Source organism: Lipotes vexillifer, unplaced genomic scaffold (genome assembly GCF_000442215.2).
Source record: "Lipotes vexillifer unplaced genomic scaffold, Lipotes_vexillifer_v1.1 scaffold1102, whole genome shotgun sequence".
In the NCBI taxonomy this organism is placed as follows: domain Eukaryota; kingdom Metazoa; phylum Chordata; class Mammalia; order Artiodactyla; family Lipotidae; genus Lipotes; species Lipotes vexillifer.
The window spans coordinates 78662-101641 of record NW_006771065.1 but is presented as its reverse complement, the minus strand read 5'-3'; the positions used below and the strand labels follow the sequence as shown (position 1 = coordinate 101641).

Here is a 22980-nt window from a genome sequence, read left to right as displayed (position 1 = left end):
TAATTATAATTTCCCTACAATTCATCCATCTTTGAATCAATCCAAACAAGTAAAGGTAGTTACAGATCTGTAACTGATGATTAGTAAACTCTTCTTAACTAATCAACCATCATATTAATTTCAGTTTCCAGAGAAAGGATTCAAGTGATTGCATTTTGGAGTCCCCATGGGTAAACAAATGGAATTGACTGCACTCTTAAAATTTAACTTAATCTAATTTAACTTGGGATTTAAACAATCAACAATTTACCTACAAAACCAAGTCCAACCCTAACTAGAACATAAGTTGGTTCAATGCTCATTATTGAAAAAAATGAGCGATGCCCACAACACTACACAAACTGATATTCTAAAAAAAAATTATATAAATATAATAAATCTTGCCACAGAACAATGAATTCTTTACGATGCAACTTAATTATTAATGTCATGATTAACACATTCACTAGGAATAACTAAAAAAAAAAAAGAAGAAATCTTAGTCTTTTACAGGAGATCCAAATGGCAAAATCCTTTAAAAATTTTACAGACACCTCTCGCAAAATGCACATAACACTTTTCTCAATATGCTTCATGGGCCTCTATGTTAATCATGAGTGTATATATATGTACCTCCTGGAGACCTTTATTTTCTCTTTACTGTGTCATCAACTATGGAACAAATATCCTGCATTCACAGATGTTAAAATGCGAAGAAATGCGTGCTTTAGAATCCACCAAATACGGTTTAAATCTTCTAAAGGAAGAGCCTTCACTATTAAATACTCACCTCTTCATAGTATATGCAGTCGGCCATCAGGATGTAGTCTGGAGGAGAAGGAAAGTCTTCTATTTCTTCCCCCCTTAAAAATGTCAACCAATATTTTAAACTGTTGTTTCACTAATTTAAAATATTCCTGTTTTACCTGTTTTACAAACAAGACCCAGAAAGTCCCCTTCGTATTAATCATGCTTTTAGTGTAACACAATTTAAAGCAGACTACAGTTATCTTAAAACAAGCTGAAAGGCCATACAAACCATTTCAGTACCTTGGCTTGAACAGAACCAGTGACAAGATGCTTGTTCATATTAATATTCATCTTCAGCAAGTCTTGCAATTCCTCTAGGTCGGTGACTATGACATCTGCCCTATAAAATAACGTTGACTGAGGTGTAGGCACAAGGATGGGAAGCCAGTAACCGGGGTTTCCCGAAAAGCGGCGTCACCTCCCGCCAAGCTCTTACCCGAGGGTAGCAGCCATGAGCCCCACGGCCCCGGTGCCAGAGCCCAGCTCCAGGACCGACCGCCGGCTCAGCGCGTGGGCCCCATCGCCGGAAAACCCGGGCGTTTCCAGGTATTTAGAAAGGACGATAGCAGCGTCCCAAACAACGCAACCCACGCCGCCGGAGCCGTACTGCTGTAGTCGTAACACCGTGCCATCTCGCTTCTCCAAAGCTCGCACGAAGTTCCGCAGTTGCTCCTCCCCGGAGGACTCCAGGGAAGCCGCCATCGCCGCCCGGCAACACTGAGCGTCGAGCGCAGCGACGTCACACCCACAAGACCGCCCCGGGCCCCGCCTTGCAAGGGGCCCGGCGCTTCCAGGAGGCGGAGTTGGCGCCACAGCGCGTGCGCGAAGGCACAAAGACCGGAAGGCGGCGTTCCACCGGCGTGGCCCAGCCGCAGGCCAAGGCTTACTCTGCGCGCGGTACTGCCTCGTTCTCCCCTAAATTACAAGTCGGCCTCAACGAACGGCAGTTTAAATTACTTTTCCGGACAAAGCCAACCTGATGAGTGTTTTTATCTAGTTGGAGGTTGATTCACACTTTTTAAATTTTTATTACTGGCCTTAAATCAAGGCAGCTTCCAAGATCCTACCAAGGATGGCTATAATCCTGCTTACAGAGAATTCCTAACATGCTCCTAATTTTTCTTCTTAATGCGTAAAAATGGTTGCAAGAAGCTTCTGACTGCGTTTAACGGCGAAGACAAAGTTATCCCTCTGAAGTTTACATCACTTAAATTCTTTGGGATTATGGAACTTAAATTGCACAAATTATTGAAAATGTGTGTATATATTACTTCTACAGAACTCAACAATCTTACCCCCTTGTTCCTTATAATGAAAACACATATTTTAAACGTCTTCTAAAAATTAAGACTGGGGTGATTTATTAATCTTGTTAGGAACTCTGATACAAAGCACAGTAAAAGGCCACAGACCAGTAAATAAACAATGTGGCTTTTGGCTACTTTACAACTGCTGCTACGGCACTAAGAGGAAAACACGCTTTTTCATCACTTAGAACGAAGGAGTACAAATGGCAAATAAAAGTTTTAATCACGTCTCTGATTAAAAAGTTTAATAAAGCTTTAAGTGTCTGCTGGTTTAAATATTACCAATCTAAAAAAATACTTTAAAAATTTTTAGTTAACACCAGATTTATAGAGAAAGTTACTTGGTTTTGAAGGCAATGCAGTTGGTTCCTATGCCGTAAGAAACTTATCCTCCGGCTTTATGAATTAGTAAAGTAGCAGACTGTATTATAGGCCTTGAGTCACATAAATTTATATAGGTTATTAGCATTATCTTTAAATGTACAATATAAACAAAACTGTACATGTATGGCATATTAACTTTGTTTTCCAAAATAATAGGCAACTCGTTAGCTAAAGACACCATAGTCTGCAAAAACAAAAAGGCACATCTGTATAAGATATATGCCCTTTTTTCCTCTATGATTGGGTTAGGTAGTCTGTTTACATTTCGACAAAACAATAAACAGTGCATTCTATTATTTTCGTTCTATTTTTCACTTTTGTCTTCAGCAGCAAATTCTGGCTTTTAAGACATGGCATTAAAGAGTTTAAGAACAGTGGGTGTTACCCACGATCTTCCTAAATGTAAAAACTAGAAGATGGTCAAAGAGGCTTGAAAATCAGTATCACCACACACCCCCTATATGTGTATAAATTCACTGCCTCAAAAAGTCATCTGTTACTCAAATTTGAAAAATTCCACAAATGCACTATCCCCCTTCAGTGCAATCAATGTCACTTTAAACCATATTTTAGCAGAGTCTACAGTGCAAATATAAATTCTTTATACTGGCCTTTGGGCAGCACTGAGGATCCAAGACAAGGCAATGCTACTGATCACCTGAGGATAATGGTAAAGGACTTCTGTATTTTTATTTTTCCAAATTTAAAAGCTTATTTGATCAGTAGCATTTTTGTAAGAGCATTATTTTTAAAAAGTACTAAAATACTATGCCTTTTTTGAATAAATTAAAAAAAAAACTTTACAAATACCATTCCAGTGTCAATGACTACATATGGCTAGGGTCATTGAGGAGTTTCTGCATTTTCTAGCAAAGGCAGTCTATACAATGGGGGGTGCGAAAGCTCCCGTTTGTAAGTCTTTGGTGGCAGTTTTGGTAGGTGAGGGCTTGAATTCTGCCTTGGTGGAACAGGGGGAGCTTGAGGATGAGCAAGATTATTCTGACTAGAACTGAGCACGTAGCATCGACGTGGTACCCTTGGAGAGGGTGTGCTAGGAGGAGTGTTTGGAGAATTTGGACAAGTATTAATGTCTCTGAACCAGTCTGGATCTCTGTGAAGATGTCCCAGTGGAGGTGGCTGAAGAGTAAACGGACAGTTTATAAAGTGTTCTGGAGGCCGAAGGGGAACTGGTGGAGGGGTATCGGGAAGAGGATCTCTTGGCGGCGGTGGTGGTGGACTATGCAGAGGCCCGTCAAATGCACCAGAAGGAGCAGGAACTCTGGGTTTTACCTTTGGAGGAGGAGGCTGTCTTGGCGGAATAGCAGGGGGGTCATCATCAGATTTCATAGTTCCCTCAAAAACAAAAAGATTAATTTATACCTCTGTTCTCCTGAAAAATCTGTAAGAAAAAGTTTTAAGAAGACTAAAAAATTCTTATGTGTTAAGTTAAATCCAGAGCCTCAAAACAGGTAAATCTGGTTTAATGATCAGATTTATGAGTAAATTACTCCCAGTTTCACTCAGGGCCCAGTTTAATATTTTGATATATGAGATGTTTTAATTGAAATCTTATAAAGCCTCAGATTATCTTGCTTTATATATACAGTTTATAAATACATGGTTTTATTTATAATAATGGGCAAGTGAGTAAAAAGAATATATAGCTTTGTAAACATGAAAGGACACGAAAGGACAAGAGGACTTAATATCCAGCTTCTGCTTTTTGGCCATTTACTTCTACTATCCCCAGTGAGGCTCAGTGGTGGTTCTCAAAGTGTGATCCAGGGATCAGCAACATCAACACTAGTAGGGAACTCGTTAGAAATGCAAATTCGTGGGCCCCACCCCAGACCTACTGAATCAGAAACTCTGGCCATCTGGTTTTAACAAGCCTTCCAGGTGCTTCTGATGCAACCTAAAGTTTGAGAAGCACCAGCTGAAAGTTTGGAGAATGGTTTGAATACTAAAGTTCTTTCCATCTCCACCAGAAATAAAAGTACTTCTGAGCATCTGTGAATCTGCCCAGCCTCTTTTTTTAGAAAAATTATGAGGATTAAACAATTATTCAAGGTATTTTTCTAAATAAAACAACCTAAATATTTAAAAGCCATAATGGGTGACCAAATTGTAACTGACAGACTCTTTATAAAAACAAGCACTATTTTGAAGATTCACAACTTTGAATAAGTTGAGGCAAACCTAAGTCCTGTTGACTACCTTGGAATTTGATTTTTTGTTTTTGTTTTTTGGCCACAAGGCGCAGCATGCAGGATCTATAGTTCCCTAACCAAGGATGGAACCTGTGCCCTGGCAGTGGAAGCCCGCAGCTAACCACTGGACCACCAGGGAATTCCTTACCTTGGAATTTGAAGCATCATGATCAAATTTTTTTCGAGGAGGAAGTGGAGGAGGAATCAGTGGCTCTTCACTTAGTTTATGTAAACTACCACACGAACTAAAGAAAGACTCTGGGGGTAAAAAAGATTAGTTTAACCACAAGTCACAATGCAATCATAAGACAAAACTTTACTTCAATCTGTGATCACCTCTGCTATGGTATCTGTCAGACTGTACTGTAGCTGACTGTTGGTTTAGCTATCCTCTCCATTAAGGTGTAAGCTTTTTGAGGGCAGTGTGTATTTATTTTCATATCTGTAGCATGTAACACAGTGGTAGTGCCTGGCACATACTAGGTACCACTGCTAAATGAAAATATACTATTCAATTAAGATTAATAAGGAGATTCTGCTCCCTGAAAAGCCTTTTGTTTGTATAAACTGTACTAACTTCCAGAGAAAGATCATCCATAAACAGAGACCATGCTTTTTTTTTCCCGAAGTGAACATTATTTTTACTTATTTTAACATCATGTTAACTTACATAAACATGCAGTGTAGACGACTGGTTTTAGACAACAGTCAAAAATTAAATCCTTAGCTAATCAACAGTATTCTCAGTGTAAAATACCATGCATTTTCTGAAGCAGCTATTATTGGATACATTTCTACACAAGTAATAAAACCTCCATATAGGAGACCATAGGGTAGGGTTGTATCATAGGACTCTTCTATTTGCAAGTCCTTCATTGATAATGGAAACATGACACAACTGCATTAAAGGAAATTTACAAAATAATAAAGTATTAGAGGAAAAATTACCCCAAACATGCCAACCAGACATAGAATAAGAACGATTTTCATGTTCACTTCTTTTGTCTTTTTCATATGGTTAAAAAAATACCTGTAATTATGGACCAATTCCCTATTTTAATATCTCCACACACAGTTGGTGTAAAGATAGTGATTATAGCTTGTTTATCATTATACTGAGAGTGGGTTTATAGGAGCTAGTTGGGAAAGAAGTTGGTGAGTTTAATTTTAAACACACTGAATTTGTGTGAACTGCTTATGGGACATCCAAGTAAAGATGTCACTCATTACTCCACGTCAAAAATTGCCGTCCTGATCACGTGATTCTGCAGTCACCTCAGAGTGTCTTGATGGCTCACCGTGCCAGTAGCAGAAACAAAAAGTATGCCTATGGGGTGTTGGCAGATGGTGTGAGGAGGTTAGGTAGGGCAGTACCTGCTGTGAATATATTCCTTTTGCTTGCCCAGCAAACTTTGCCCTGTCTTTGTCTCTTGGTGATGGTGAATCCATCCCATATGGTTTAGTCAGCCAATTCTGCCCAGGGCACCCCAATTCCAGTCAAGAAGTAGACAACGGACTTTCTTAACTTGATCAGATTTTTATCTGCCTCTCTTTTATGCATACAGCTGTATGCTTCAGTGAAAGCTGATCTTAGCTCCAGAGGTGGGGCCTGATTAGACCATTCCCTCAGCCAGAGTAACTGGTTGTCGACACATGAACTAATTCAGACTACTGAAATTTGAAAGGAGGTTTACAAGAGGCTACTGAAAAGGAAGTTCCTTGCTCTTTTGGAAAAGCAGTCTGTCAGTCTTTCTCTGTACCTCTCTTTCTCACTTGACTGAACAAGGAAGCACATAACCAATACTCCTGCCACCACTCTCATGACCTTGAGGAAAAACAGCCTCAGATAAAGCTGATAATCTGGACAAAACCACCAACAGTCAAAAAGAAATCTGGTCGTTAATAACATCATTAAAGTTATCATTAATAACTGAATCAACCAGTCTTAAAGCAGCCTTCCTCCAGACTTCCAGCTATCTGAGTCAGAATGCTTTCTTACTGCTTAAGGCAAACTTAGTTGAGTCTTCTCTTCCTTACAGAAACACACACGCTCATGGAAGCAGAAAATACCTTAATGATAATGGGATAGCTGTGAAAGTTTCTGAGTCTGACTCTACAGTCAGCCCACTTAACCACTTAAATGCAGAATGTTTCTCCATAGGAGGCACTCAGTAACCCTTGTTGAAGTGTGGCGTTCAACTTCAATTTTATTTTCTATTAAGAGCACTTCTCCACAATATTATACAGGTTTTGTGAGCATTTTAAATAACCTTAGTATTCCAAACCAGTGAATGTAGGATAATTTACTTAACAATTTCTGTAATGTTAGCTAGCTATGTAAGTTACTTCCAATTTTTTATCATTCACTTGTCCATCCACTCAACAAGTATTTATTGTGCATCTGCTATAGTGCCAGCACTCTTCTAGGCACTAGCGATACAGCAGTGAACAGGAAGCAAAAATTCACGTCCTTCTGGAGCTTATGTTCTAGGTTGATAAGAGAGAATAAACATGATAATTAAGTAAAAGTATAATGGCTATAAGTTAAAAGAAGAAATATAAGGTAGGGAAGGGGGAGCAATTTAAAAGAGGGTGATCAGGGAAGACCTCACTCAGGTAACACCAAGCAAAAGCCTGAAGGAGGCAAGGGAGCATGCCATGAGGCCAGAAGGGTGAAGAGCACTCTAAGTGGAGGGAATAGCAAGAGCAGAAGTCCTGATGTGGGAATTTGTCTGTTTTGTTCAGGAGGCACAGTAGCTGGAGCAGAGTAAACAATAGAAGAGAAGAGTAGATGATGAAGTCTGATAGATCAAAGAAGGCCAAACTGCATAGGACCTTATGGGTCCTTTTGAAGGAGCTTTGGCTGTTACTCTAAGATGGAAAGCCACTGGCTTTAAGTACAGGTGAGAAGAGTCTAACCTACATGCTAAAAGGACCTAGTTGCTGTATTGAAAACAGACTAACGTGTGGAAGGCGGGAAGTTAGGATGCTACTATAATAAACCAGGTAAGTGATGGTGGTCGCTTGGACCAAGGTGGCAGCAGTAAAGAAATGGTTAGATCCTGGATATATTTTGAAAGTAAATAAGACCTGTTGATGGATCACATTTGGGGTATGAGAAAAAGAAAGAAGTAATGATAACTCTAATATTTTCAGCCTCAGCAATTAGACAAATGTGGTTATAACTGAGAAGAGGTGGCGATGGGAAGAACAACTTCAGAGGAGATGATATCCAAATAGAGATGTTGAACAGGTCACTGAACACATGAGCCTAAAGGTCAAGAGACAGGTTCTGGGCAGAGAAAAAAAATTGGGGAATTATCATCATATAGATGATATAACAGTGAACGAGACACCAAGTGAATGAGAAGAAAAGAGATTCAGAGACTTAGGGCCTTCCTATGTTAATAGGTTGCGAAAATGAAGAGAAACCAACAAGAGAGACTAAGGAGCTAAAAGTAAAGTAGAAAAACCATGGAAGCAGGATGAACAATGTGATCTTCATGTACGTGACTTCTTCACAAAAATTTTTTGGTATTCGGTAAATGAAGGCAGAGACTTTGTCTTTCTAGTTTGCTGTTGAATCCTTAGTACTTGGCAGAGTAGCTGGTACCAAGTACTCAATTCTCTACTGAATGAATAACGAAAGGGTGTGAACATTTTTTGTTCACACATGATTTTGGTTTGATGTGTTGTTGTTTTCCGATTTCTTTCCAAAAGGATCATACTAATATATCAATTTACAAAGGATAAGTAATATATGAGTATCTTTTAACATAGGCTTGCTCATACTTTGATGTAAACTGTCTATTCATGCCCATTGTTAATGCAGTCCTGCTGTTTTCCCCATTGTATGTGAGCACTTTTCATACTTTTCTTTCTTTCAGGATTTTAAGATGTTCAGAATTTTATGCAGTTACTCTCAATATTTTCAATTAAAATTCAAAACATGATTTTCTTTATCATATGGAAAATGTATTTTACTACCACCCAGAATAATGTCTAGAATTCCTGGTTCTCAAATGGCATAGTGTTATGGGTTGAACTGTGTCCCCCCCCCACAGAAGTTATGTTGAAGCCCTAACCCCAGCACCTATGAATGTGACCGTATTTGTAAATATAGTCTTTACAGATATTTAATCAAGTTAGGATGAAAGTGAGCCCGAATTCTGTATGACTGGTGTATTTATAAAAACAGGAGATGAGAAAATGAGATACAAGGAGAAGATGGCCATGTGACAACAGAGGCAGAGATTAAAGTGATGTATCTACCAACCAAAGGATGCCAAGGATTGCCAGCAAATGCCAGAAGAGGTAAGGAAAGATTCTCCCGTACAGGTTTCAGAGGGAGCACAGCCCTGCCACCTTGATTTTCAGACTTCTAGCCTCCAGAACTGGACAGAACTGGACCTTAAGCCACTCAGTTTGTGGCACTTTGTTACAGAAGCACTAGAAACTAATATATGTAGTAAATACATTTCCACTGCTGAACAACCAGGAAAATAAGAAACATGCACAAACTTCAATGAAGCCAGGAAACATCTGGATCCTGAAGCTTCAATGCATCAAGGTGGACTATAATGTACATGAAGGAGACAAATGGAGGAAGATGAAACCCGAATGTCTATAGTGAGTGGGACTGACAAACAGCAGCAGATTTGCCCCCAGAGAACCAAAGGAGGGATCAGGAATTAAAGGCACTCGGCATAATGGAAGGCATGGATGTGAAAATAGAAGATATGATTACGTCTATACAAGGGCCAGTGAGAACCCCTAAATCCTATTCTCTCTACTTAGTGAGGCCAGGCAATTACCACATTCCCACCAGAAAGAAAATGCCTCATAGATTCTGAAATTTGGGGACTTCCTAAGTAAAAAAAAATTCTCATCACTCTATCACTCTAACAGTGAAACCTACAAGGCAACAAGCTTTGCCCACGGATATTGTACTTCCTATCAGTTTATATTGCCTCACTCTAAAATATGAACAGAAAGCTAAGGATCCCAGACAAGAAAGAAAAACCTCCAATATGAAAGACCACAGACCACAACTAATAGAAGAAAGAAACTCAGAAAAGAAACCATACCAGAAACAAAATTAATTTTTTTCAAAAATTGAATAATGAAACCAGACTAGGATGATATAAAAATGGCATGATCAGAGGGAATTTAGAAAGAATTCTTAGAAATTCAAAATCATGATAGATGAAAAAAAAATAGAAAAGCTGGGCAATAAAGTAAGGAAATCTCCCAGAAAACAGAACACATAAAGAGATGGACAAGAGGAGATAAAAGAAAATCAGAGGATGAATCTAGGATGTACAATATGGAAAAGAAGCTCCAAAAAGGGACTCAGAGAACATGGCAGGGAAGAAATTATTAAAAAAATGATACAAGGAACACTTTCTAGAAATCAAAGACATGAATCTCTAAATTTAAAGGGCTCATTATAGACAGCAAAATCAAAGAAGAAAAAAAGACCCACATCAAAGCAGATCATTGTGAATGTATAGATCATTAGGAATAAACAGAAGATCCTAAAAGTTTCTTGAATTTAATGTGGCAGAGACTGCTAATTGTCCCCCAGTGCACCTGTCCCTTTCTTCCTTTTAGTAATAGGATCCTATGAATTTTAGCAAGACAAAAGGCTGCCTAGTTACAGACAACATTTCTTAGCCTCCCTTGCATCTGTGTCCATGTGACTAAGTCTTGGCCAATGGGATGAGAGCAGGAGTGATACCTGCAACTCCCAGATCACTTTTTGTAACAAAGCTCCTTGCCCTCCATGTTCCTGCTGGTAGAAAAATGGTAACAACTCAAATCAGCTGCTCAAGACTCAAGAGATGGAAGCCAAATTTTGAGAATCCTGGATTGCCCTGCTAGCCTGAAAACCTTACAGAGTGGAGTTGTTTACTTGCTCTGGCTATTTTGAGAAGTAAACTTCTATTTCATGTAGGACACTGTATTTTGAGGTCTCTTTGCTACAGCAAGTAAACTCCAGTTTTCAAAAAAAGGATTAAGAATGTAGCATCACTGTCAGAAGGATTTTTGTCTATTTTGTTCAGTGCTACTTTCTCACACCTACAACAGTACCTGCATATAATAGGCATTTAAAAATTATGCATGAATAATTTATGAGTGAATGATATTAGACTTCTAAACAGCAAGTACGAAAGCTAGAAGACAGTGGGAAACTGTCTTCAAGATTCTGACTGAAAATGATTTAAAATTCCATACCCAGCCAAACTTTTTTTTGGCTGCACCATGAAGCTTGTGGGATCTTAGTTCCCCAACCAGGGATTGAACCCGGGGCCTTGGCAGTGAAAGCGTGGAGTAGACTGCTGGGGAATTCCCCCAGCCAAACTATTAACAGCTAAATGTATAAATACATTTTCAGAAATGCAAGAACTTAAAAATTTATATCCTATGTATCCTTTTTCAGGTAGCTACTAAAGATGTACCCCTACCAAAATAAGGAAGCATATCAAGAAAGAAGACAAGGAATCCAAAAAACAAGAATCCAACACAAGAGAGATGAAGGGAATTTCTAGTATGACAACAAAAGAAAGTTCTAGGATTTCAGCTGGGTCAGAGGCCAAGACAGCAACCAGTCCCAACTGGAGCAGGACAAAAGAGCATCAGGAAGGAAGTTTCCAAGTTAAAAAGCACAGACACACAAAAAAACCCAAAACAAAAAATCCTAGATAACTTCCCTAAATGGTCTGACTTTAAGGAAAACTGTGCTGTAAAAGGGTGTGGGAAGATGTAGCAATAGATGTTTAAAAACTAACAAACAAACAAAAATCCTAAACATTAATGAAGCTATTATTAACTTCAGGAAACAGAGCTGTACAAGAAAGGAAGCATGATCAGAGTATATACTCCTTGACTTGGCAGTGAATAATATTTTCCCCAAATGCGCTAAGTATATTAGGTAAAGGGTGAAATCTTCATCTACCATAATAGGAAATCAGTAAACACTGTCTAAAATTAATGATTCAAGAGAGAGAAAAATATAAAAACATCATTTAAAAATGTGGAAGAATCACTGGAAAACAAGGGGTTGGGGAGTCATCGGGTAGAACTGTTGTTAATTTCATCTTGTGTTTTAAGCACTATTTACCTTTTAAAACTCTATGCATATATCACCTTGATAAAAATTTAAAAATTAAAATAAAGTACAGAATTAAACATTTAAAAGAAAAACTTTACTTTTCTCACAAGACAGAAACTCTCTTGCTACTATCTAAATGATTCACATTTTACTATGATAGAAGCAGAAGTCCTCTAGATTATCTTGGGAGAATTATTCCTGAAGCTGCTGTGTCCCTTTGGGTTATTTTGTTTTAAACAAATGACTATAGAAAGAAAGGTGACAGTATTTTACTTAAAATGCTGCTTTAACTAAAAAAAGCTCATGAGAAGAAATAAGTGATCAAGGTTAGCCTGGGAACCTGAAAAACATTTAGTATTATTCCTATAGGAAATGAATTGGAAGGAGTGGGGAAGAGGAGAGGCAACTGATATGAAATCACTGCTCATCCTGTGCCAAGTAATGCGCTAGCTGCTTCTAAATAGTTATCTCATCTGACCCTTAACAAACTGGATATACTAAGTAATTTGTTCAATGTCACACAGCCCCTAGAACATAGACAGGTTGTAAAATGATGAAAATAAACTGTAGTAAAGTATAAATAGTACCCAGTTGAAAGAAAATAATTTGATTTATTTATAAGAATTTCATTCATTTCTTAAAATTTTGAAATGTTGCTAAAACCCAAAATATTCATATACAAATTTTACCAATTCAATTATTATCTTTATAGTCATTTCATTAGAATCGACTCAAATTCTTACTTACTTGAATGAGGCAAGAGGACTGGAGCAAAGATGCTATTGCTTCCTATTGGAATGAGAAAAATCAATTTGAAAAGGAAGGTAATATGTACGGTTATATTTTTCAAATATGTTTGCATAAAGTAACATACGTAATAACACACACAGAGTTCAGAATTTTATCATCATCTTTGGCCATGTTCGTTTTTAAAGAATGAACCTGGTATTCTTTGTACCTGGAATGTTTTTCCTTTCTTAGCATAAGTAGTTCCCTCTCGGTCTCTTTTTAAATTTCCTTCACAAAATTTATCTGCTTTGTTTTCTTTTTCATTGTCTACTGCTCCGCTTTAGAGTAGCATTGGGGCTCAAAAGGTTCTAAATAAATCTTAGTTGAATGAATAAATTAAAAAATAATATGCATAAACAATGCACAAATAATGCTTTACTCCCATGTTAATCACTATTTTCACATATAGATGTCACTTTTCACACTAATATAGTTTGCAAAGGATTCTACAGTTTCCTAATTAAAATGATGAAAGGAATTAACTGAAACACAAGATTCCTTTTTTTGCCCAATAGTTTACATCAAATACATACCACAGGAACTGTTGAGATCCACATCTAAAAACACACTAAGGTCTGAAGAAGCAGATACTGGTGGAGTAGATGGTGTATTTGGAGAGGTTGGTGCTGACACTGTTGATTCAAGCTCTGTTTCAGCAATCCGACTAAAGCTTATTTTACATGGTTCTCTTTCTAATGGTGTTGGATGACCTCGTAAAGTACCTGAGGTAGAGCCATGTCGGCCAGTATTAGGCCTTATTCCAGGAGATTTTAAAGAGAAAGTTGATTTCCTAGGCTAGGAAAAGCAAATATAATTATGATTACAAACTTGCATGTACTTTATTTATTATGACTTAGTATTACCTTATTAATTCTTAGCATACAGTTAAGAGAGTACAATAAATACCAGTCTGCAAGGACAGTCTGTAACATTCCAGTGGAACGCTTTGGGATTTGATTGGCTTAATATTAACATTGACTCGAATACTGTATAAGTAAACCTCTTTTCATACTACAGAAATAAAATACTGCGAAATCTATGTGAAAACAACTGTTTGCTCCCCAAACACTTGAGCCTAAACTTCTTCAAATTACTGATATCAATTTTACAAATATTCACTGTAGACATAATATATGCAACATATTATGCTAGGTGCTTTAGAAAAAAAAGATCGTTTTTTTCCCTCTCCTTAATAATAAATTACCAACCTCCACAATGATACTTTGCAGTCTTTGGAAAAAATTGCTATCATTATCTCCCACCTTCAACCTCTATTCCCTTTTAAAACCTCTCCCAGTGGCAACCTAATGAAAAAACATGAACTCAGATTCAGGTAACTTGAGTTTAAACCTCAAGTGTGCCCATATCTAGCTATGCAAGCCTTGAAAAAGTTATTTAACTCCTTTGAGCCTCAGTTTTCATGTCTGTAAAATGAGAGTAAGATCAATATCGTACAATTGTTGTGGAGATGAGGTAACATGAAACAACCTGGCTCGAAGTTGGTGTATCACAAATGTTTTTACTTCCTTCCACACCTTGCTTCACTTTCAGCTACTTAGAATTGGTCTTCTACTACTTCTGTTGTCACTGCGAACCCCAGGAATAAAAGGAACGACTGTATAGCAGCAAATTTTAGTGAGAGAGGTGGGTTCCAGTAGTAACTACGGACAATGGTGCTCTTATGGCAGGAGCGAGGGTCAAGTCAGAAGAACGGATATCTCTCCTTACTCCTTCCCAGGTCTTTTCATTTCCTGTTCCATTAGCTACCTGCCATTTAGGTTCTCACTTTCTCACAGCTTTTCCCCTTATACTAGGAAGGATCAAAAATGGACAGATAAACAAGTGGTACTAAGATAAAGGATGAACCAGATTTTATCAAAATGCTAACTTTTCCCCCACAGTATATATAATTTTAGAAATAGTATAAACACTGCAAAACAAAACACTTAAAAACAGCTATTCAAGCAAAGTACAATTTTAATGGAAATAGTCTGTTGAACACTAAAGACAGCATTGTTTTAAAAAACAAATTTTTCCAAAACTGTAATGGACTTACAAATCGAGGTGGCTGTTTGCAGTTTCGGGGTTCAATTTCTAGTGACTTGTTGAACAGATAATCTGTAAACTCTTTTTCAGAAGCATTTCCCATGGGGTTAAGGTTTTCAAAGAACCTCTGGAATTAAACAAATATCCATGAGTACATATTTTAGATTTTATTAAAATGTTTACTTCATCAGTTTAATACAAAAATATCTTCAACAAATTAACAGATCCTAATGTCTGAAAAGTCCTCAAGAATTGCTGATTCCAATCTCTCTATTTTTGGATAAAAGTATAAAGTTTTTATGTAAGTTGTATATTCCAGTCTTAAAGTTCTTCTAAGAAGATGAACAGATTTTTCACTTATTACCATCTTAATGGCTCAGTATCCCTCAGTTAACATTCCTACTCATTATAACAACAAAATGATCATCAGTAATAAGGTGTCAAAAGTGATTAAAACAGAATTATAGTTATAATCCACAATGAAACTCATGATCAGAAAAAAATAGAGATAAATTGGATCAAACTCTATTCAAAAGTAATTTCAAGAACAATTATATAAACATATCTATGTTAGCCTCTAGCAAAGTAACTTTTTTGTCTTTACTAAAAAAATATTTTCCAAGCTTACATGTTGTTTTATAAATTAATTTATAAATATTTATTTATATACTAGTTTATAAAATAGACATATTAAAATTTTGTTTTTCATCTTTATTGGAGTATAATAGCTTTACAGTGTTGTGTTAGTTTCTGCTATACAACAAAGTGAATCAGCTATATGTATACATATATCCCCATATCCCCTCCCTCTTGAGCCCCCCTCCCACCCTCCCTATCCCACTCCTCTAGGTGGTCACAAAGCACTGTTCCCACTAACAGTGCAGGAGGGTTCCCTTTTCTCCACACCCTCTCCAGCATTTATTGCTTGTAGATTTTTTGGTGATGGCCATTATGACTGGTGTGAAGTGATACCTCATTGTGGTTTTGACTTGTGTTTTTCTAATGATTAGTGATGTTGAGCATCATTTCATGTGTTTGTTGGCAATCTGTATGTCTTCTGTGGAGAAATGTCTATTTAGGTCTTCTGCCCATTTTTGGATTGGGTTGTTTGTGTTTTTGATATTGAGCTGCATGAGCCGCTTATAAAATACAAGTTTTTAAGTAAAAAATTTAGATGATTTAACAAAGTACAAAAAGAAAAATAAACAGTAATCTCACCAACCAGAGATCTCACTGTTAACATTTTACTATTGGAATATCCTTCCAATGTTTTAACTCTGTGTGTGAATATTATACATATATTGAAATTTTTTTCCTGCAAAATTGGGATCACCACATAGCTATTTTTAGCCTTTTGAAAGTATTCAATTAATTTTTTTCTGTATGGTTTATTTACTTTAAATAATACAAACTTTAACTATATAATACTTCATCAGATGGATGTTCCAGAATTTATTTCACCAATTTCCATATAGGTAGTAACCCACATAGATGTTTTCTAATTCTTTGCTATTATAGTAATAATTATTGTTATTATCAACTCCTTGTGCATAAATTTTTCTGTGCATTTCTGATGACTTCCTTAGAAAAATTTCTTAGAAGCAAATTACTGGATTTAGCTTTATTTAATTTTGAAGTAGCTTAGAAGCATATATACAAATAAGTTCTGGGTTCTAGCTTTAGCAGTAGGCAAAATGAGCTTTAGAATTTCTAGTATAAAATTCTTCCATTTTTCAGGCATTCTGCCAATTTCAAGAAAATGATCTTACTCCTTTAACAATATTGAAACAATTTATTCTTATATTCAGGTTAGCTAAATTAAATCAAATGGACCAACAGTAATTTAAAGACTTTTATAAAGTTATAATTGTGATTTTCTCATCCTTTGCTCTATTTTTTAAAATACTATTTAGTTTGGTTAACTATGCTTTGAAAGTGATTAGCTACTTTATCTACTTTTTAAACTTATTTTGAGTCAATCTACAAAGAAAGCATTCTCTGCCCCTAACCCCCAAAAGAATAAACAACAGTAGGATATCTAGATCGTATCACAGAAACCTATTAGGAATTACTGAGATATGAATGCTAAAATTACTATTTTAATTATACCCAGCTACAATGTAACATTATTTCTGGGAGGAAATACAGTGTGAACTCTAATCTGGGCTTCAAGAACATTTCTTTTTTTTGGCTGCTCCACGCAGTTTGTGGGATCTTAGCTCCCCAACCCAGGATTGAACCCAGGCCCTCACCTGTGAGAACACAGAGTCTTAACCACTGGACCACCAGGGAATTCCCTCAAGAACATTTCTTTAGCCCTATGAAGCACCACATCACAGAGAGTTGGCTAAATAGTGAGAGAAGGGGATGAAATAGGTGACAATTTTCTTTAGAGCAAGTATCTGTCTATATTTTCATAATGGTGCATACTTCAGGTCATTTTTTCTTAGGACTTTAGGGTTCTTTGTTTTGAACTTGGAACAAAGAATAGTTACCATCTTACAATTTAGGAGGATATGATAGTGACCATTAGGGAATGGTAGTGACCATTTTCACTCAACATGCCCAACCTGCAGACTACATCTGAAAGTGTAGCACAATTTTTAATGTGAAAGGTGAACTTATTCTGATAGTTATCATATGTTCTGAATTTCAAATAAGTATAATACAATAAAACTCACTATAAACATAATACCGTAATTTACTCTAATTTAGAAGATATTTCACATCTTATAGTACCACAGAATCAGTATTATGAACTATTGCTCAAAACAGAATACCAAGTGAGAAAATGTTTTAAAAAAATCATTTTTTACTATGCATATATACACACCACTCTCCCAACCCCTTCCCCTATTTAAATGCAATGTTCTTATAAAGGGATTAATTACTTAATGTTACATTGGCACATATAAAATATCTAAAATGTCTATCAATCAATGATAGTACTGGTAGTGGATTTTCTTTTTACTGTGTGGATATCCGAAAGCTTCTTTCATTCTACTTTGTCATTCATTTTTTGAAAGTGCTACTTAAACCAGCTGCACAAAGAAACAACAATGTCAAGACAAAGTGCCTAATAATATTAATAACTGCAGACTGTTAGTGCAGAATATCTACTATTCACCACTTCTATCTATTGATAAATTAACTCATATTATTTTCATAGCAAAATAAAGAGCATAATGTATGGTTATGCCATATCTTAGAGAGGGCAGAGGATTTAACGTGTTCTCTTTTTAAAGAAAAGCAAAGAAAATATTTACCCTCATTTCTGGTTCTATCCGTAAACAGTAAGGTTGATTCTGATATTGCTGAATTTCTCCAGTAATTTCAGCTACTTTCCTCCTCTTACTGAAATTGATTAAATCTTTCCCTTTCTTTTTTAAAAAATCATTATTCCCTTCTTCAGTCTTCAGAATATTTGTTAAATATATTCCTAGTAAAAAAAGTATTTGAAGAAAAGTTTTGAAATTGGTTACTTAACCATTTGGGAAAACAACTGATCTAGTAAAGTCAAAAGACATCCTATAATACAGCAGTTCTTACTACTAAAATCTCTGATATATTTAATAATCAATTTTACATTAAGAATTTTTTTACATGGATGGAAACAATTTAAAATTGAAAGAAAACTAGGGTTTATATAAAAAGAGCTTAATTTGCCATTTCTTAGTCTAATAGCCTAAAATAAAAGGGAGGATTCATTCACAAAGTCTAAATTGTAAGTGTTAAATCTATTCTAGCCATTTTAATATTTACTTATAAATCTTTAATGCCAATGATCTTAAATGATTACTGATCAATAAATTAATTTTAAGCCAATTCTGGTTAATAAGACTACAAATTTATAAACTAATTCTGCCCTCCCAAAGCCCGTAAATTAGATAGAAAAGAATTATTCTTCAGTTTTGGGCAGGAAGAAAATCTTCAGTTCCTCTTTCATGCATAATTACTGATTCATTTAAATCAGTGGTTGTCAGCTGGGGGCAATTTTGTCCCCCAGAGGATAGATATCTGGGAATGCCTGGAGACATTTTTGGTGCATGCTATGGTTTGAATGTTTGAATGTTCAACATTCATACGTTGAAATCCTAATGCCCAGTGTGATAGAATGAGGAGGTTAGGCCTTTGAGAGGTGCCCTCATGAATGAGACTACTGGTCTTAGAGATCCCACAGAGCTCCTTACAACTCTACAAGGTAATTACTAGAATCTTCACTTTATAGATGGAGTTTACATACAGAGTTTAGGTTTTATTTATCAGTATAGAAAGCTAATAAAAGCAGATATGCTCAGATATAAAATCAGGACAATCTGCTTCTAGAGGCTGGTCTCTTTTCACTATATAACAAACTCTCCCTCAAAATATAAATCCATTTTTAGTAACTTACCAAAAAAAGGCACACAAGGTGGATTGATTGACTTAAGTTTCAGTAGATATTTTTTAAAATGATCTTGACTTAATTCCACAGCTTCATCCAAAATTTTCCTTTTTCTTTCCTGCAATGCCTTTAAAATATATAAACTGAGCATAATTTGCTTTTTTACAATTCAATCATATTTTATAGATGCAGAGCTTTCAATTTTTGCAAATATTTGAAAAACAATTTTTAAAATTAAGAGATGAGTAGTATTTTTATCTGTACTTGCTGGAAATAATTTCTTATCTATAAATATAAAACTTATTTTTTTCTAATATAAATTAGAGGATTAAACAATAAAAAAATCTTCCACAGGATATTATTAGTTATAATCCTGATTAGCCAGAGTTTCAAATTATAGCTGTTGGAGAAAAATATAATCCCATGGCATTCAAATATTTTTCCACGGAAAGATCTTTTGGGGCTAAGGGTAATAAGGTTTTGGTAAAGAGGAGAAGGCTGTGGGAGGGAGACAAGAACTGAACAAAAATGTAGTAAACCAAGTAAGCAGTCATTATTTTATACTTCATTATTACATTTTTTAATTAAAAATGAATTATTTTATTTTAAACCTGATAGATACACACACACACACAAATTGACAGCAAACATTATACTTGATGGAAAACCATTCAACCCATTTCCTTTTTTTTTTTTTTTTTTAAAGATTTTTTTTGATGTGGACCACTTTCAAAGTCTTTACCGAATTTGCTACAACACAGATTCCGTTCCACGCCCTGGCCCTTTGGCTGTGAGGCATGCGGGACCCCAGCTCCCCAACCAGGGACCACTCACTCACCCCCTGCACACTGGAAGGCAAAGTCCCAACTACTGGACTGCCAGGGAAGTCCCTCAACTCATTTCCTTTAACTTAAGGAAAAAGCAAAGGTGACTGCATTATAACTTTTATTCAGTACTATACAGAAGTCCTAACTAGAATGGACAAGAAAAATAAATAAAAGACTAGGGATTGAAAATGAAAAACTGTCAGTATTCACAGAGGATTGTCTGTGAAGACATGAAATAAATCTACAAATAGAATGTTAATGAGAGAATGTAGCAATATTGCTGGATATAAAACCGACAGGCAAAAATCAACTGCATTTCTAGATATCATCAACGAAGAAAACAAGATTATTAAAATATTCTAATATAAATCTAACAAAACAGATGTGAGATCTTCATCGAGAAAACCATAAACTTTATTAAATAAATGGAGAGATACACCATGTTCATAGTTGGGAAGATTCATTATTGTAAAAATGTCAGTTCTTCATAACTGATTTATAGAACCAGTATAATTCTTACCAAAACCCCAACCTTTAAAATAATTAAACTTAAAATGATTCTAAAATTTATATAATAGCAAGGGGTCAAGAGTAAGTCACTCTTGGGAATTTCCTGGCAGGCCAGTGGTTACAATTCGGCGCTTTCACTGCCAGGGCTCAGGTTCAATCCCTGGTCAGAGAACTAAAAAAAAAAAAAAAAAGGGCCTGCGCGTCCGGAGCCTGTGCTCCGCAAATGGGAGAGGCCACAAACAGTGAGAGGCCACCCCTGGGAAAAAAAAAAAAAAAAAAAAAAAAAAGAGTAAGTCACTCTTGAAAAAGAATGATTGGTGGGGACTTGCCCTACTATACTGTATCAAGAACTAGTATAAAATTACGGTAATTTAAACATGTGGCACTAGCACAGTAATAATCAAATACATCAAAGGAACAGGATAGAGGGACCAAAAACAGGCCCACACATTTATGGATACTCAACTTACGATACAGCTGACACTACAGATCAACAGAGAAAGAATGGACTTTGAATAAATGTGTGAGATCAACTGGCTAGCCAAATGGAAATTAGATTCAAAACTCATTTCCAGCTGGATTAAGGACTTAATGAGAAAGATAAAACATTAAGGTAACAGAGGAAGATCTATTATACAAGACACCAAAAAGCACAAATTACAAAGGAAAAAATAAGTAAATGTGACATTAAGAATTTCTGTTCATCAAAAGACATCTTAAAAAATGGTTAAAATAGAAGCTTCAATCTGGAAAAAGATATTTACAACACACATAACTGACAAAGGATTAAAATCCAGTATATGAGACAACTCATACAAATTCATTAGAAAAACTCAACCAAAAAAGTAAAAAATTTCCACAATACAAAGAGCCAATAAAACATCTTAAAAGAGGTTCAAACTCATTAGAAATTAGGGAATTATAAACCCACGCCACAAGACTAGAAAAATAAAGAGAACTGACAATATCAAGTGTTAGCGAAAATGTGGAACAACCAAAACTCAAGCTTCTGGTGGGAGTATAAACTGGTACGATTAATACTTGAGAAAACAATTGGGCATTATCTATTTTATCTATTCTATCATCCAATAATTCTCCTCCTAGGTATACAACTTAAGAGAAATTTGTGCATGTAAGCACCAGGATAGATGCAGAAAATGTTTATGGTAATATTACTGATAATAGTGCCACACTAGAAACAATCCAAATGACCATTAGCTAACTAACTAACAAATAAATAAATAAGCAAATAAAGAAATAAATTTTGGTAAAGTTATTTCTATAATATGTTACAGCTATAAAAAAAGAATGAACTATAGTTAAAAGAAACAACATGGATGAATTTTAGGAATATAATATGTAAAGCAAAAAAAAGTCTTAGAAGAATTATATTCATATATAATTAAGAAACACGCAAAATGAAACAACACTGTTTAGAGATACAAATAGTAAAACTATAGAAAAAAGCAAGAGAATGATAAGCACAAGATTCAGCATAGTAGCTGCCTCTGAAGGGACAAGGAAGGAGATGGATGGGGAGGGGTTCTTAAACTGGATGCCAGGTAAACAGGTATTCTTTGTATTTTTATTCTTTATACCATATACCTATTTTTATAAATACTGTTGAATATAAATATTCAACACTTTAAGAAACTAAAGCTTAACGTGTCAAAATGAATACACTCCTTCAGAGTTTTCAAAATGAGAACTGAAATTATTAGTCCATTAGATAGATTATTTGGCAATATTTGACTATTAATATCTTTAATATAAATAAGTCCATACAAATCAATAACATGCAAACACCCAAATAGAAAAACACACACATGAAATCAGTCTAACCCTCCATTCCCCTCTAATCACAACCCATGGTAAGAACCAATGTGAAGAGAAGAGTATGTATCCTTCCACACTCTTCTCAATGCTTGTGCAGCTCACTTACATGTTTACAGTTTGTTCTGTTTTGTTCCATCAAAATGAAATCATATTAATTTTTCTAAAGATTTTTTAAATGACTTTTCCCCTAAATGTCACAACTATTCTTCCAAGACAATATACACAGATTCTATTCACTATTTTTTCTGTAGCTAACCAATATTCTACGCCATAGGTATAGGATAACATACTCAATCATTCTCCTACTGATGGACACAGGTTGTTTCTAGTTTTCTGCGACTACAATTACTGCTGCAGAAACTAGATCTTTGTACCTTAACTTTATAGTCCACTGCTTTTATTTCTGGGTCCAAAAGTATCTGTATTTTAACATATACTGCCAGATTACTTTCTAGTAACATTGTAAAAGTTCACATTCCCAAAGGCAAATATATTTGCATGGCTGAGTCTCTAACTTTTCTATACTTTCTATATCTTCTGAATTTTCAATGATAAACACTAAACATACACAATTTTATAATTAAAAAAAAGCTAAGTTCTAGAAAGCATTCTCTCCATGTTACTCTTTCTTTGACAATATACTACGGGTGATTAAAGTAATTTGTACATTTATATTTAAAATTCTTTGTCATTTATTTGAAACAATCAATGTACCACTGAAAAAATCCATTTGGAACTTCATTACATTTAGGTAAGCATATTAAACAGTCACAAAATTCATATT

General features: G+C 35.5%; 2 protein-coding genes across 3 annotated transcripts in view; both read right to left on the bottom strand.

The window, feature by feature from the left end:
- Positions 1 to 1596, bottom strand: part of VCPKMT (valosin containing protein lysine methyltransferase) — a 5167-nt gene extending 3571 nt beyond the window's left edge. Inside the window, exons 1-3 of one of the 2 annotated variants that reach the window (XM_007446498.1) lie at positions 1226 to 1596; positions 1019 to 1129; positions 770 to 842 (exon numbers count right to left, since the gene is read on the bottom strand). In XM_007446498.1, coding sequence (XP_007446560.1) covers positions 770 to 842; positions 1019 to 1129; positions 1226 to 1491 — 450 coding nt within the window. In that variant the 5' untranslated portion in view covers positions 1492 to 1596. The remainder of the gene's footprint in view (positions 1 to 769; positions 843 to 1018; positions 1130 to 1225) is intronic. The other variant, XM_007446497.1, reaches the window with a different exon arrangement.
- Positions 1597 to 2122: 526 nt separating this feature from the next.
- Positions 2123 to 22980, bottom strand: part of SOS2 (SOS Ras/Rho guanine nucleotide exchange factor 2) — a 73901-nt gene continuing 53043 nt past the window's right edge. Inside the window, exons 16-22 of the mRNA XM_007446496.1 lie at positions 19033 to 19150; positions 17906 to 18078; positions 14650 to 14766; positions 13127 to 13388; positions 12552 to 12593; positions 4839 to 4948; positions 2123 to 3833 (exon numbers count right to left, since the gene is read on the bottom strand). Coding sequence (XP_007446558.1) covers positions 3324 to 3833; positions 4839 to 4948; positions 12552 to 12593; positions 13127 to 13388; positions 14650 to 14766; positions 17906 to 18078; positions 19033 to 19150 — 1332 coding nt within the window. The 3' untranslated portion in view covers positions 2123 to 3323. The remainder of the gene's footprint in view (positions 3834 to 4838; positions 4949 to 12551; positions 12594 to 13126; positions 13389 to 14649; positions 14767 to 17905; positions 18079 to 19032; positions 19151 to 22980) is intronic.